General features: G+C 34.5%; 3 protein-coding genes across 3 annotated transcripts in view; 1 reads left to right on the top strand and 2 right to left on the bottom strand.

Annotated features, from left to right (window-relative positions):
- Nucleotides 1-3,498: 3,498 nt before the first annotated feature.
- Nucleotides 3,499-16,166, bottom strand: part of LOC144849713 (putative malate dehydrogenase 1B) — an 87,870-nt gene continuing 75,202 nt past the window's right edge. Inside the window, exons 2-5 of the mRNA XM_078706733.1 lie at nucleotides 6,546-6,642; nucleotides 6,147-6,259; nucleotides 4,767-5,862; nucleotides 3,499-4,503 (exon numbers count right to left, since the gene is read on the bottom strand). Of these exons, the coding sequence (XP_078562859.1) occupies nucleotides 4,091-4,503; nucleotides 4,767-5,862; nucleotides 6,147-6,259; nucleotides 6,546-6,567 (1,644 nt within the window). The 5' untranslated portion in view covers nucleotides 6,568-6,642 and the 3' untranslated portion in view covers nucleotides 3,499-4,090. The remainder of the gene's footprint in view (nucleotides 4,504-4,766; nucleotides 5,863-6,146; nucleotides 6,260-6,545; nucleotides 6,643-16,166) is intronic.
- On the top strand, nucleotides 6,971-9,351 carry LOC144850087 (MKI67 FHA domain-interacting nucleolar phosphoprotein-like). Its single transcript, XM_078707282.1, has 5 exons — nucleotides 6,971-7,133; nucleotides 7,628-7,756; nucleotides 7,936-8,044; nucleotides 8,163-8,389; nucleotides 8,754-9,351. The coding sequence occupies exons 1-5, from the start codon at nucleotides 7,056-7,058 to the stop codon at nucleotides 9,060-9,062; spliced, it is 852 nt and encodes a 283-aa protein (XP_078563408.1). The 5' UTR covers nucleotides 6,971-7,055; the 3' UTR covers nucleotides 9,063-9,351.
- The window catches only part of LOC144849495 (uncharacterized), a 40,467-nt gene continuing 33,717 nt past the window's right edge, over nucleotides 9,417-16,166 (bottom strand). Inside the window, exon 9 of the mRNA XM_078706424.1 lies at nucleotides 9,417-14,638. Coding sequence (XP_078562550.1) covers nucleotides 12,959-14,638 — 1,680 coding nt within the window. The 3' untranslated portion in view covers nucleotides 9,417-12,958. The remainder of the gene's footprint in view (nucleotides 14,639-16,166) is intronic.

Raw genomic sequence — 16,166 nt, 5'->3', positions numbered from 1 at the left:
ACGAGGAACCAATCAATTCAAGTACTACTAATGTTAGTTAAGTTCAACACTCAAATACCACATTTTAATTATATTCATTAAATCAATTTTGGGGATAAGGTTTATCCAATGATATTATATAGCTTATTACATATCTCTGGGTTTATCGCAAATAGCGTGCGCGACGCATGATGGGAAGGGTTTATGAGCAAACGTCACGACGCGTACGTACGTGATTTGTTGTTTGTATGTACGCGCGCGTCGTGACGTTTGCTCTCAAACCCTTCCCATCATGCATTCAACAGAATCAGTTTACTATTATTATTGGCCTTACGCCATGTGAGGAAATGGTAAGCCGCGCATGCTCGATTTATTTAGTTGTTTGATCTTGTTTTGATAAATAACAACATATTTATACAGGATTTCACAATCAAGTAAAAATACATCTGTTTTACCTTGTGGTCCTGTCCGAGTTATAAAATTGCAATAAGTTTAGTTTTATGAAAAGAAATGGTATTGATATTAATCATTATGATAAATATAAAAATCATTAATATATAAATTTATTCGGCAATTATTTCCGTAGTAATAGTATTAGAAAAACATAAATTATGTCTCCACTTATATACACAATAAGCCTATTTAAAATATACGCTTTCTAAAATAATTTTACTAATGTGTTATTCTATCCTACCATACTTTGATAACTATTTAAATAATCTAAAATAAAGCAAATCATACAATTATATTTATTTTGATTTTTTATATTTCTGACGTCACGGAATCATAAAGTCTGTGCGTAGTTCGCTCTGATGCCCCAGCATCATAATCGCGTGGCAGCAGCGACGAACGAATATTGAAATAAAATATTTGCTAGATTGAAATTGTTAATTGAACGGTGCTTTAATTCCCACACACACCATTATATAACATGTCTATAGTGTCTCGTAATTTTTCAATTCACTTTTTCTCAATCCTTCTTGAATACAAACGATGTAGATTGATCTGTGATTGGCTAGCAAGATCAAGTGTGATCCACAGTATCAACTTGAAGAGAATTGATTTAAGAAATGTGTGAAATATTTGAAAGATGTCAGTTTAGGAGTGAAAATCTGAGTATTTTCATCGAGTACTGTATGATATCTGTAATAGGTCTTACACTTAAATTGTTTGTTCTTGAATATCATATAACAGGTTCTGATATAGTGGGGGATCGTGACGTCACCTAGAACATTCGTCAAGTCTCTGATTCATGAAATGTAAAGGAACTTCTAAAGCTCTGTCTGCACTATCAAACCACAAAGTGTGATGCGCCCAAATATGGTAGTGATATGCCCAAATATGGTAGTGATGTGACATCATCGTGTCTATAATATGGGCACATCACATATTTTTGTCACATAAAGTGTGATAGTCAGACGAACTATTTGGTTAAATTCTAGATTCACGCGTAAACTGTCAGATCTTCAGAAAAATTCTTTGGGAAATAATTACGCGTCCCCCCATCATCATTACAATTTTATTTTCGGGAAAAAAAATTGATTAAATTAAAGTTAGGCCTAATAAAATAAATATATAGAATCAATATATTTTCATACCATTTCACGGACTAAACAGATTTTATTTAAATTTTGGAAGATATGGGTAATAAATAGTAAACCAATCATTTATAACGAGTTTCTTATTATCTGTCTGTTTCCAGCAATCATATAAAATTCTCCCACTGCGCTCATAATGATAGATCGCTTACGTATCTGGGTTTTATAAGTACCGTTGATTGGTTGAAATGGTACTATACCTTTATTTATTTTGTAGGTTTGAAATAAGGATTAAATATGTTTAATTTAAAAGATTATTAACATTTTACGTTTTATTTGATAGCGATATTTAATATTGGTCGAAAATAATGTTAGTGTACCACGTAAAGAGTGTGCATCAGAGTTGAGCAACGGCAGTGTGTAACGAGTGTGACGATTGTAACGCGTGTGTGACGAGTGTGTGACGAATGTAACTAGTGCGAATCCAATATGCGTTTGGGGCTGTTTCCAACGCTGACGATGATCTGGTGCATAAAGGCCGGTGTGTGCACACCGAACAATTTACGCGCGAAGCTTCATGCGACTCGCTTTCGTTTGACGCCGCTTGACGCGTGTCGCTTCACGTGTGTTTATTCAGAGCGCATCGGCCTTTCGTCGTCCTTTGCGTTCAACAGGATGACCGAGATCTGTCGAGTAAAACGTGAATGCCCGACACTACTGCCACTTACCGAACTACATCAGGTTGTTGATTAGTAGTTTTTGATGGTATCTATTGTTTCATAAAATAATCAATACGTAAGAAGTGACGAAATGCTGGCATACCATTCTCATTCGCTTCATCCTATATCGACGTTCTGTCTACGTTAATTTGGCGCCGCCGTTTATCATGTAACGTTCTAATCGTAATTGATGCGAATGCTCATCGATCGATTTTCTAGTTTAATCAGCGTTTTTCAATCAAAGTTGTTGCATTCTTCGTCATGCCCCGCTTCAGCTGGTCCAAGTTAACATCAACACTTGATATTTTGAAAGGTAAAGATTTCGGACTTGTAAACATGCGTGCGAATAGATACTGACTACGTAATCGAAGAAACTGCGCAGACCTAAATGTAGGTCTGAATAATAATTGAAGAATATTTAATAATTTTCTACAAATTTGATAAGGGGACCTTTCGATTATTAGTGTTATTATGACCAGGGAACTAAATACGTCATGGTTGGTATATTGAGCATGGTAAAGATTTCAGACTTATAAACATACGTGCGCATGCGTCATCGAAGAAACTGCACAGACCTAAATGTAGGTCTGAATAATAATTGAAGAATATTTAATAATTTTCTACAAATTTGATAATGGGAGCTTTCGATTATTATTAGCGACGAATTATGACCAGGGAACTACGTCATGGTAAATTATTTGCACATGCGTAGACATTTAGAACGTGCTCCTCCTCACCAGTCGATTAAAAAAAGAATACTGATTGTAATTGTACCATTGATAAATAAACGAACTCGACACACAGTTTTTACGGATTTTGTTCAGCGAAGAAACGTCATAATGCGCGTAGTCTCGGCAAATTAATAGTTTAATGCTAAGTAATACAATTACAGTATTGTCCAACAACAATAAAACCGTGCGCACGCACAATTACAGGTTTGTGACCCTTCGTGTGCCAATGACGAATGGATTTAGCTCAGTAGAAAACTCTTCATTCAATAACAATTCAATGGTATCATATGAATTGAGATTTCGCGAAGGCTGGTCTGCCGCCAATGACAATTTGTCGGCAGTATCTCCCTGAAACGAGTCGACCAATGACAAGCCATTGTTCGAATAATCCATCGCTTGTGATTGATTGGTCAAATCACTTACGTTGCGTTACGTCCTTGCGTTGCGTGGCTAGTGGGAACCAAGCTTCCTCGCGTATTCTAGCGGAAGTTTAAAATTATTACTGTACATAATAAAGATAATGAGATGTGATAGATATCCCGATGATTTTATTATAAATTATTATAGGCTAATAAATGACCGTTGAATAACCCACACGAGATCCACAAAAGAAGTAACAAAAACAACACTAACAACTAACAGATATTAGAAGGGCACGGAGAAATAATATCTTAATCCCAAAATACAGTGTTTCAATCAATGTTATTCATTATGCACTGTTTAATCATGCATGTAAAAAATATCGTAGTTTTCCACAATTGGTATTTATCAGTCGTTTTGCTTGTCAAGATAGTGCTTAAGTGAAAAACTGAGCTCTTATCAAACTGGTTCTTGTTATCTTATAAAATCGATATCATATTAAAACATTGATTAAATATTGTATCAAATTATTAGGTGTTACACTCAATACCTGACTTATTATTGTTATGTATAACATACAAACAAACGCAAACAAATTATATCGGTAATAAAATTAAATCTAGTAAGTCTCCTGATGATAGTGTGTTAATAGAATTAAAACTGGACAATTGCAAGACACATGGTGTGCTATATACACAAGTTTATTTAATTTATTACATCTTATGGATGAATACTTCAGCACTGATACAGAAGCTAATATGTCTTAGTCTTCGCTTATTGGTTCAGTGGGTACTTTTTCACTATTAGTTCTTGTCTTATCTTTGCTATCTGGCTCGGCCTCTTCAACAATTCTTGACAGCGGCCCAGTACGATCAATATTGACATCTGCAGTGTCAGCTGCGACACTTTCAGGATTTTCCTCTGTGACAGGGTTCGATTCACTGGTCTCTGTGCCAAACACTTGAGGTTCACCAGTATTTACCGGTGATGGTGTTGGAGTGTTGGTATGTGAAGGTGGAAATATGACTTCTTTCTCGGAAATTAGTTCTTTTGCGATACTCTCTAGCGTCCGTTTGTCGTCATCGTTAATATCAAGATCTTGGACAACTTCGTAACTGCCTTTGTGGAACTTGACAGGAAGGGAGAATACGATGTCAGACGGAAGATCATACCAACCTAGTATAGAAAATAAGTATCATGAAATAAACAAATAAATCAAGAATGCATCTTAAGCCTTGTCTACACTATCACACTTTCTGTGACAAAAAAATGTGCCAATATATGGACATGATGATGTCATATAACTACCATACTGTATTTGGGAACATCACTACCATATATGGGCACATCACACATTTTTGTCACATAAAGTTTGATAGTGTAGACAGAGCATTACTGATATAATTTGTTTGCACAATTACATAACCATAATAAAATACCTTCTGAAAAGACACCTAACGATAACATTGTTCCATTCTCTGAACCATTCCACCAATCCTTCAAGACACCAATGACTGCAGAAGCTGCTGAAAGCATGGCACAATGTCCAATAGTCTTTGTAAGAGTACTTTCATGGTTCTTTATGCTGTCAAAGAATTCAGTAGACAGCCATTTGTCATCATGAACCATCTCTTTGACGGGTCTTGAGTACCAATCAGGTCCTACTATCGCTCCGTCATATTGATGTACAGATGCTTTATTGACATCAGTTAGACTGGTGCCACTGATGTTTCCCCAGGTAATTAAGTCTACAACGAATGCCGAGTTAACATTTAGCTTCCTTGCAATGGCTGCCTTGGCTCTGTTTTCGAGTAACCGCGCCATAGCCACAATGTTTTGTCGAGCCACTGCTGGGGCCGTGGTTCCTAGCATGTAGGCATTGAAATTTAAAGGACCATCACCAGCAATTAACACCTTGACATCATTGGCAGCGATAGCGTTCAGGGTCCTGCCATATTCTCTGAACAGATTACCATTTAAATTTAACCAATCATCACGAGATTCTTCTGGTTTAAAGGAAGAGCCATCTAAGAAGACAACAGCACTGACACCATCAAACGCTTCCTTGACATCACTTGTGATGGTGAGTTTTCTCAAAAGTGTACAAGCCAGATCTTGTGCCTCCATTTCAAGACCTTTAATTGCACCGCTATCTTTGTCATCTACCAATAACGTCAAATTTATTTCCGTTGTTGTGCCAAAGACATCACCTCTTGCGATTTCATAAACCATGTAGTAAGCCATGGGTTTAGAAGCATTCGAGATGCAAACTTTCAATGGATTACTAAGGCTCTTTAGATATTCATCCTCCTGAATGGTTATAACCTTTGTACACAGATTTTCTTCGCTGACTTTATTCATATCTAAGCTCATCATGTCTGATTTAATGCCATAGTAACCGTAAGCATATTCTTGGAATTCATTACAACCACCAATCAGAACTCCCTTGCCACCTCGGTCAAGAAGCTCTCTCCAAACAATAGGAGACTTTTTATGACACCAGCCATTCTTGCTGCAAGTGGTATTTAACCATTCCTTGAAAATCAAAAAAGAAGACATTTATTAAATAATTAATAATTGTAATGATGATACCAAACAAAAGACAGATGCTATGCAAATTGTTTTATTATATAATATAATGTTAAAGTAAAAACAGATATGATTAATCAAAAATAAAAAACAGCAAGTACATATAAGTCTACTTATTATAATATGCACAAGTATTTTACTATTAAAGTAACAATAGGCCTAGATAAATTAAATTTAAAATAAAACAGAACAATAAATAACAAAATAAAAAATATATTTTTTTTACTAACCTCCCATTCTCCAGATGTTTTCACAATCTTGTGTATTTTAAAGTCAGCTAGATTTGTTTGTAGATTATCTGCCAATAATTCAGTCTTGGCATAATACGGACAATCCGCATGACCTGAAAAATAATAAGAATAAGCAGTTTTCAATCATTGTACTGTTATTGATTAAAAATATTCTATTTATAAGATTGCAAGTGTTGAATGTTCGTAGCCTATGCATATATCCAGGTTACAGGTAGGCCTAGGCTAGACCTATCCATTCCTAGCTGCTGCTTGGCCTAGCCTAGGCCTAGCTAGCTAGGCCTCTAGTAGGCTAGGCCTATAATATGTCATCTATCGGCTAGCCTAGCCTGTATTACTATTTGTACACAAATTAAAGAGAGTGTAATAAAAGGCACAAACCTGCAATTACAAACTTAGCCATTATGGCAAATTAAAGCATTGTTCATTTAGTTGTTTTGATCTACAATAAAACTAGAAATCTTGTTCATTTCTCTGTGTACGTGTTTTGTGTGAAATACAATCAATCAATCAAAAACCCACACTACTCTTGATACAATAATTACAATCCTCGCACACTTTATTTGTGTACATCGGTTTCCTATAGCAACCGCGATGTTTTTAAAGCTCACATCAAATTAATATAAAAATATGTCATAACAACCATTATTTCCGTAATAAAAAATTTCAACAATATAAAATTATTTTAAATGTATGATTAAAAATATTTTAATGAAAATCTTGAAATAAGAATTAATAATTTTAAGCATGTTTTACAAAGGTTAAAGGTTATAAAATTAAAAAACACATTTTCATCTTTGTGGCGCGCATGCGCACCATCCGCCTTTCTCAAATGTACATGTGTGATTTGTTTTTTGTCGCTTGATAGTTAGATAAAAACAACTTTGTAAGATGGAAGGTCAACATATTGCTCTTAATAGTGAAATGCAAAAGGAGTTCGAAGAAAAAGTGAAGCATCTAAAACCAAGGGTATGTAATGTTCAGTGTTTTAATTGGTTTTTTAATCTTCTTAGTTAGGCCCGGCCCCTGGTAGGCTAGCTAGGCGGTCCATGCCGGCTTTCGAAGTTCTATCACGTTAATCCGGTACGTTTCGGCCCGGGATGTTTCGCTCCAGGACGTTTCGGCCCAGGACGATTCGTTTTTTTAGGCTGAAATAAGTTATTTTAAAGGTACAGTTTGGCCCCAACTAGTAAGAGATCTACTGTAACTCATTTGAACAACAACAATCATGATTTTAATTAATAATAATATTTAAATGAATGACAATGAGTAAATAATGATTTTGAATTTAATTTACAGTACATACAAAATTAATTAATTTTCAGTGTCAAGTGAGTTTTATTTTAGAGTTTCTCTATGCCTAGGCCTATACCTAATTAATATTATTAAAAATAAAATATATTTCTTACTTTCTTTCGGTATCGTCACCATCTTCGTATCATCACCATATTTTGTGTCGTTAGAGCACGGATATTGAACCAGGTGTTTTGTACGTTGGACACATTCCTCATGGATTTTTCGAGCCACAGATGCGCCACTTCTTTTCACAATTTGGCACAGTAACAAGATTGAAACTCAGTAGGTCAACAAAGGTTAGTATCAGTTATTAAACCAGTCATGATTACCAAATTAACAAGATTCTCCTAGATGGTTAAATTAAAGCACTTGACCTTAATATACGATAATTTAAAAGGTCTCACAGGCTCCATATTTTGTTCTTTTTAATGACTTTCTGAACATAACTATATTTTGTTTTTACTGTTTCATTTAGAGTGGGCGCTCTAAAGGCTATGGATTTGTAGAGTTTGAGTTTGACGAGGTAGCAAAGATTGCAGCTGAAACAATGAACAACTACCTCACTTACAACAAACTTTTAAAATGTGAGTAAAGTATTTAAATTGAAAACAAATAATTTCAATTGATTTATGGTACAGGAAAAAAACTGTACTATAGACCCTAATGTTAAATAAGAACCATAATATTATTATTCTTTTGCAGGTCATGTCGTCGCAAAAGAAAAGATACATCCAGACATGTTTAAAGGCTGTGACCGTCGCTTCTTCAATCCTTCTGTTATAAAAAGAAAAGCAATTTCAAAACACAACAGTGCCCTCACTGCTGATGGAAGCAGAGTACTTAAGCTGCTGACAAAAAGAGCAAAGCAAAGTAAACAAAGACAGAAGAAAATAGCAAAAGCTGGAATAGATTACGATTTTGATGGTTGTGTAAGTAACAAGTTTATGCAGGGGGGTTACCCTGGTGTACTGGTCCATTCACCCCCTGTCGTTATGGACAAACAGGCACTAGACACAAAGGGACCATTAGGGGAGAAGAAGGTTGTTACGTGCCATCTACACCTGTGCGCAATTCAGCCCAGTAGGCTGCAAGTCACAGGTTATTCCCCATTTACATTTATGCAACTTAAGTAGTTTGTGAAATTGGTAAAATAAGTAAAGAAAATACACACAAGTGTTTTATGTAAACCAGCCATCTTTAAAACAAATGCACATTTTCAATTGTTAACATATACTGTACAATATTTTACTTACATTTTATAGATCCTCTAAATTTCTTGTTTTTTATCTACAGAGTGAGCAATGGGAAAAGCTGAAGAATTCTGGTTTACTTTCTATTGAAAAGAGTAAAGATACTAATAAAACACCAAAAACAAGGCAAGCAAAAAGTAGAGAAACTATGAAAGAATTCCTAGCATCCGCTCCAGTAACCCCCGACGATGAAATCAGTTTCAAAACGACGGACCTACCTGTTGATGACACAAAAGACGAGCATATTCCAACGAAAGCGAGCGGGAAAAACAAGAAATCTGTGAAAAAGGGATCATCAAAAGTATTACAAAAAGTTCAAGCAAAATTGATGAAGAAAAAGAATAAAAAATAAAGAGGAATTTAAATGAAAAATCAAGTTGGTTTTGTGAAGAACAATGTGTGTATGTAAACACAGTGTAGGAGCTTCTGTGAACTGAACATTATCGGAAAGAATTTTTGATCAATTCTTATATTCAATACTGTACCATTAATATTACATTTTTAATTTACGGTGTATATTGCATAAAATACATTTGAAGCAGAGGGCAGCAGATTGTTTTTCAGACTGTACACGAAAATAAAAATACCAAGCTCCTGGTCTCTAATTGAATAAATTAAAAATTCCTTTGATTTATAAGCTGTTTGGTCTAAATAAGTGTCCATTATTTACGTACCTGCATGTGCCTTGACAATTTGTTTAAAAATCAACTTTTCTGATGGTCACTGTCAATAGATCTGATTTAAGAATAGGCCTATAAAACTTGCTTTTTATCTGCTCCACATTTCTTGTACGTTAACATATATACACACTTTTACAATTTAATTTTGTTGTTTTAATGTCTTTAGAAGGTACCTTCTATTGCTGGTTAGATTTTAAGAAAAAGAAATCCTGCCAGAAATTCATGCACATTCCTTGATTAAATGCTACATTATTAGTACAATGAATTTGTTGCTTAAACACTAACTACACAAATACTATAGAGGGCGGTAACACTTGATTATTTACATTTCAACATTAGACTGCAACTGTTAGTCTAAAAAAATCGGTTTCATTTTTAGAAACATGCATAAAATGCACATACATAAGTACATGTAGATTGTTTTTACCAGTGGAATAAGGTGCATACATATTATACCAATATTTAACAGTGCCTTAATTACTAGCAGTCTGACAAAAAAGGTGACCCATCTTCTAACTAAGTTTAAAGACTCCAGAAAGTATTTTTAGAATGCTAACAATTCTGTAGCAATTTTGGCAGTTAAAATCCATTAATTACAGAACCTACTACAAATATTTAGTCCCAAGAGGTTTAAGTTGCATTTAATATTGTGAGTGTAAATGGAGCTGCAACTTTGTGTAGCACCATCACTAAAGCTCTGTCTGTCTACACTATCAAACTAGTTTGACAAAAAAAAGTGTGATGTGCCCGGCCCAAATATGGTAGGGATATGCTCAAATATGGTGGTGATATGCCATAATCATGTCCATATATGGGCACATCACATTTTTTGTTTACATAACGTTTGATAGTGTAGACAGGGCTTTATATTTCAGCAATTCAATAGTTGAGAGAGGTAAACAAATTTAGAAATTAAAATCATGCTTTATAATGCTGATATGGGTACCTCTATCTTCCAATTTTTTATATATTCAAAATATTAATAAAATAAGGTATCCATCTTATCATCTACTTCTGTAAGCATTTTGTAAAATACTGATTCACTAAACTTGTAAAAATAGGGAATAATTAAAAGTACACCTCTCATTCCAAACACACTCTCTTAAAAATATATAATACATATACAAAATTTACATAATTTTATCGTTTGAGATGAAACAATACTTAAACAATCATTTCATAATGTATAAACATAGAATTTACAATTTGTAGCAATTCTCGGTACAGTATCTGCATTATAATATCCAGTATCATAGGAAGATCCTAAATACAGCATCACATATGTATCACATAGGATTTAACATAATACGGGCGTTGCATGAATTGGCCTAAACTGGATAGATAAAGCAATATGTGGAGATACAGTACCGGGAACCAGGTGGGTTCAATAGTATAAACCACATTTATACCATATCAAATAAGTCTTCTTTTAACCATATTTAAAACATTTTGAAATGAAGAAATTTTCTCAGCCTACTTAGTACAACATTATCAAATGAAAGCCATTTTCTAAACAACTGTAGAACATGTGTTTGTGTTTGTTAAACCTGTGTCTACACTATTAAACTAGTTTAACAAAAAAAGGTGTGATGTGCCCAAATATGGACACGATAATGTCATATCACTATCATATTTGGGCACACTTCTTTTTTGTAAAACTAGTTTGATAGTGTGGACACAGCTTTAAACCAATTTGGTTAAGCTAAAAGCACAATACATTAACCATGACCTGTTTTATAATAATTGTTATATGGAAAGTAGTAAACAAAATCATCTTGAGGCCTTACACAATTTTGGTTACAGTGGAATGGCCAACCACTACCAGTAGCTTAGCCATCTCTATGTTCAAAGTCAATATACAGCATATATACATACATCGTAATCATGAAGAATATACTTCATGTTCTTGTGTGTGTAAACATAGCTGTTTCTGTACACTCACATTTTGCACCCAAGTGGGTTTATTATTAGTGGTAAGGACGATGTTTAAAATCTCGACAATTTAAGTATAACATATCTCAACAAATACTGTTTGATTAATTGTAAAAGTTGCAATTCCACTTTTACTCTTACATGGGTTGGGTTAATAAATAATATATATTATGTGTTTAATAAACCCTGATTTCAATTATCGTTACCTGTATTTCATTATGATACAATCAAGGTTTAAGTCAATTAAAGGGGATTTACCTCTGATTCAAATCATTTCTAACATCAAAAAATAAAAAACACCAGAATTTGGACAGAAGTAATAAAATGAAAAAAATGTATAAATATAAAAAACTTGTTTTCGTAATTATTTAAAATTAAATTACTACTAGGGTATTTACTTCCAATTCCATCTATCATTTTACATCCATGATTTACAGTATGTCTAATTCAGAAATAATTTATACATGATTATTTTTAAGTCAACACTGAGAAAAATTAAACAACATAATTTAATTTATATATTGTAGTAAACTCTAGCATCACGGTCATCCTCAAATTTAATTCATTCATAATTTTTACTTGAAAATGTGATATTCAAGATTTATTTTCTTTCTCAAGGAACATGAATTATTCACATTTAAAAAATAGTTTAATATCAAAATAATGAACGATTTTTATATATAAAAACGGATATAAAATAACATTGTAAACTAATCAAATGTATTATGTTATTATACTGAAATGCATTCACAAGGATGATATACAAGACTTAATTTAAATACAATAACCATGGCATTTCCAATTTACTAATCACCCTGTTTTAGTCTGCACTTTTCAAACTGGTCGAACTCAATGTTTCACCAATTTCCTGCGATACAATAAATGTCGATTTGACAGAAACAGATGGAAGTGTCCCCGCCCATAAACAGATGGAAGTGTCCACGCCCATAAACAGATGGAAGTGTCCAAGCCCATAAACAGATGGAAGTGTCCACGCCCATAAACAGGTGGAAGTGTCCACGCCCATAAACAGGTGGAAGTGTCCACGCCCATAAACAGGTGGAAGTGTCCACGCCCATAAACATAATGCGACATTTCAACATTTAATTTAGAAGGTCTATTGTAATTTTATAGGCAAGAAGTGGACATTACTCTTAGTATATACAGGCCATTTTAATGACTGACCACCAAGGATTATTCGATATATTGTCGGTCGTTGCCTGGACTTAGAAACCATAAAACCACGTCAAGGTGGGAAGCGAGGAAGTATGTCCCACAATGAATTGAAATGACCTAGTTAGGTCGTCGCAGGTCATCATCGTGGTCATTTGTTGTTTTTAATCTTTGTACAATAGTCTGCCGACTCACAAAACCTTTCAATGTCACCAGCTTAAGCTCGGTTCCCACTAGAACACATCTGTCACTTGTGATTGGTTAACTCACTTACGTATCGTTGCAGCATGTTGCAAGCCTTTAATGATATTGCGTTCATAGCTAAATCGCCTTAAAAACCAAGTTCATTTAATTTTCAAAAATTCAACAGTTTTTTTCCAGCATACACATTTCCAAAAGCATTCAAATGTGATCACATACACCGAATAATCAGGTTTACAACAGGCTACACCATTCATTTTATTTACAAACATGACACTTTATATTTTCCAATGTTACTTATTAGAGGATCACACGCCCTACTGTCATTGGTCAGTAGTGGTTCGCTGCTCTCTGATGATTCTGATTGGCCACCACTTGCCTCTCCGAGGCGATTATAAGGTACTTTGCTAACTCCGCCGCTCGTATTACCGCTTTGCGAGTGCAACTTATCTTGTTGGTCAATCTGGCAAAATTGTCCGTTTGGCACACGACTTGACGGATGCATTTCATGCGAGTTGTACAGAAGCGGTGGCATCATTTTTTGATTAGCGTTCTCGGATTCCATGTCGTGCACCGCCATTTTACTTTGCTTGATGCGGAATGGTGTAGCCTTACGCTTACCATTATCATGACGAGCAGCATAACACCGCAGAGCTCTGTCCAAATCGAGCGAATACCGCTGCTCATCTTTATTGGCTAATTGCGCATCTGAATACGAGAGGATACGATCTTCGTGGCTCAAAGCTGTTCCATTCTCGTTGTCTGCTTGCAAATTGCCATTACTGTCGTGCTCTCCAGTAACAGGACTGACCGACGGTAGTGACCCGGTATTTGGACAACGGGTTAAGCTGTTGCCATTGGTAGCAACTCTGACTGGATGACAACGTCCATTTGTCATGTCTAGTTTTGCGATTCCTGTTTGAATTTTCGTTGTTGGACCTGATCCTGGTACATAAACCGCTACTAACTTTTTCTTTGTGCCATTTTGAACTTGGGGAACTACGGGTAAATACGAAGGGCGTGGTTTGGGGCTTCCGTGAATAATTTCCTCGGGTTCATCAGTGCTATTATCCATTGAAACAGGACTGTTTCTGAACGATCTTGAAGGAGTATTTGTTGCAGAGTTCATGCCATTGGCAACAACAGCAGCACCTTCATTGGGGTGCTCATGTGGTCTTGCTTGGGCGCACTGTTGTTGCTCTCTGTGTTTATTTGTATCAGATTTACCAGACTGGCTCAAGGGTCTAGCTTGATTAATCGTCATATTTTCCGGAAGAATATTACCTGTTCGGTAAAATTGCTGTCGCGGTCTGTTACTGCAGTTGTATCCCGTATTGTCGTACATATCTGACGCCTGTGCCGTATTTACATCTGAATGACTTGGAGATATACTTTCGCTGTAGCTGAACATTTCGGCAAGAGCCTCGTTTCCTCCGACCCGAGGCGCATATTTCAAATCAGTTGTAAACCTTTCAATGCTTTCATCGGAATGATGAAGATTTTTTGGATCGGGTTGGGAAAAAGTAAAATCCATGAGATTAATGTCCGAATGAGTGGAAATCGTCGTGCTGCAGGTTTCCGGTGAGAAAGCTTGACGCTCGTTTTTCTCTAGAGGTATGGATCGCGAACCAGATGATACGTCAGCTTCCTCGGACACTGACTGAGTTACACCTAGCACACGACTTGAGGGCATTTCTCTACGTACAGTTTGTCCGTTTGGCCGGATCTTTACAGCGGAATCTGTACTGTCCATAGAAGATTGAGAACCACCATTCCTGACAATGTCAGTCTGTGTCGGGTTGACTGTCGAGTGAACAACTTTATTTTTATCCCACATAACCATAAGCTCAATTATACGCTCTTCAATACAAAGAGCTGTCAGCCTCGCCTCTGCATCATGATCCCAACTATCATCCATTATTTCTTTTAGTGAACGTAGTGCCTGAAAATAGACAACAATTATAAAGTCAATAATCATACAAAAAACTAAGCTAAGCTACATTTATTAACAGCCTTATAAAGATATATTAATGTATGGTTCCTACTAAGGTATACCTGCCAACTTTTTCAACGGCACAATGCGTGAGACATTATATTAAAATTATATATAGTGCCCTCTATGTTATTTTAATTAATAAATTTTTTATTTAAATAATTGCGAAGTACGCCCTCTATGTTTAATTTTTCGACGTATTGAGTTTGCTTTCCAGTACTACATCAACCATAAAATACAAATAAACATAGGCCTAGGCTAATTAACATCAAATTAATTCCTAGGCTATTTTTCCTTCATAATAGACAAGTTAATTTCAAAATAATGTTTTTTTCTGAATATTTTTATGGATGCGTGAGGCATAAAAAAAATCAGAATCATGCATTATGTTTCCAGAGTTTTACATGTGGTAAAGTGAAAACATACTACCTCCAAGTAAAACATATTTATTGTTTTGCTAGGCCTACTACAAATATAGAATGCTGCTGTATAGAAACATCATATCAGCAATTTGTGTGCATTTAACATTTGTTCCGAAAAATCCACTTTGATTGAAACTTTAAATATTGAAATTGATGAATAGTCTTGCGTCATTAAGTGAGAAAGATTGATTGTACTAGTCACACATAGACGTTAAACACAAGATGGATTAGCAACAATTCATTCTGGTGTAACTTATTATTCAAGACACTTCTCAATCGTCAAGAAAATGGATGAATGGGATGTTATAATATCTACAATTTCACAGTTTATTTTTCTTAAACTTATCAACACAAACAGCCAACACTGTCAGTATAAAATCCCTCATAACTGTATTTAATATAATAGCTTAATGTTAAATTAGGATATCATTAAGTACATTAAAGATATGGGATGTATCGGATGTTATATCTACAATTTCATGGTTATTTTATTTCATATGCATCCAACAGCGAGTAACTCGCCAATTACAGGATGGATAAACTATATAATATTTAGTTTAATTTCTTAAACTTATCAACACAAACAGCAGTCAGTTTAAAATTCCTCATAACTTAACATGAATTAATAATAGTTTAATGTTAAATTAGGATATCATTAAAGATACTTTGATATATATCTGAATCAAAGGGCACTATGTTCAAAAGTTGAATCTCAAAATTTAAGTGCAGTATAGTTAATTAATATAACATATCAGAAAAAGGAATATTAGTAGGTTTACTTCTTACTTTAAATGTTTAAAGATTTATGTTTATTAATAAATAAATTAATAAAATCAGACTTTAAATAAACCATTTTGCAGTTTTTATAAAATTATTCACTTCTGTTAAAAAATATAATGATTTCACTTATGAAAAGACAAACGAAACAGTAAATTTTAAGCATTTTAAGTATTTTTTCCTTTAAATTGCATTTTTTTCAGGTAAAATTTTTTTTTCCAATCCAGTTTCTGGTCAAAGTGAATAACTATTATGTGACATTAAAATTACATATTCAA

The sequence above is a fragment of the Antedon bifida genome, chromosome 1, assembly GCF_963402885.1.
Source record: "Antedon bifida chromosome 1, ecAntBifi1.1, whole genome shotgun sequence".
Taxonomy (NCBI): Eukaryota; Metazoa; Echinodermata; class Crinoidea; order Comatulida; family Antedonidae; genus Antedon; species Antedon bifida.
Note: the sequence above shows the minus strand (reverse complement) of the source record. Positions and strands in the feature narration are given on the sequence as shown.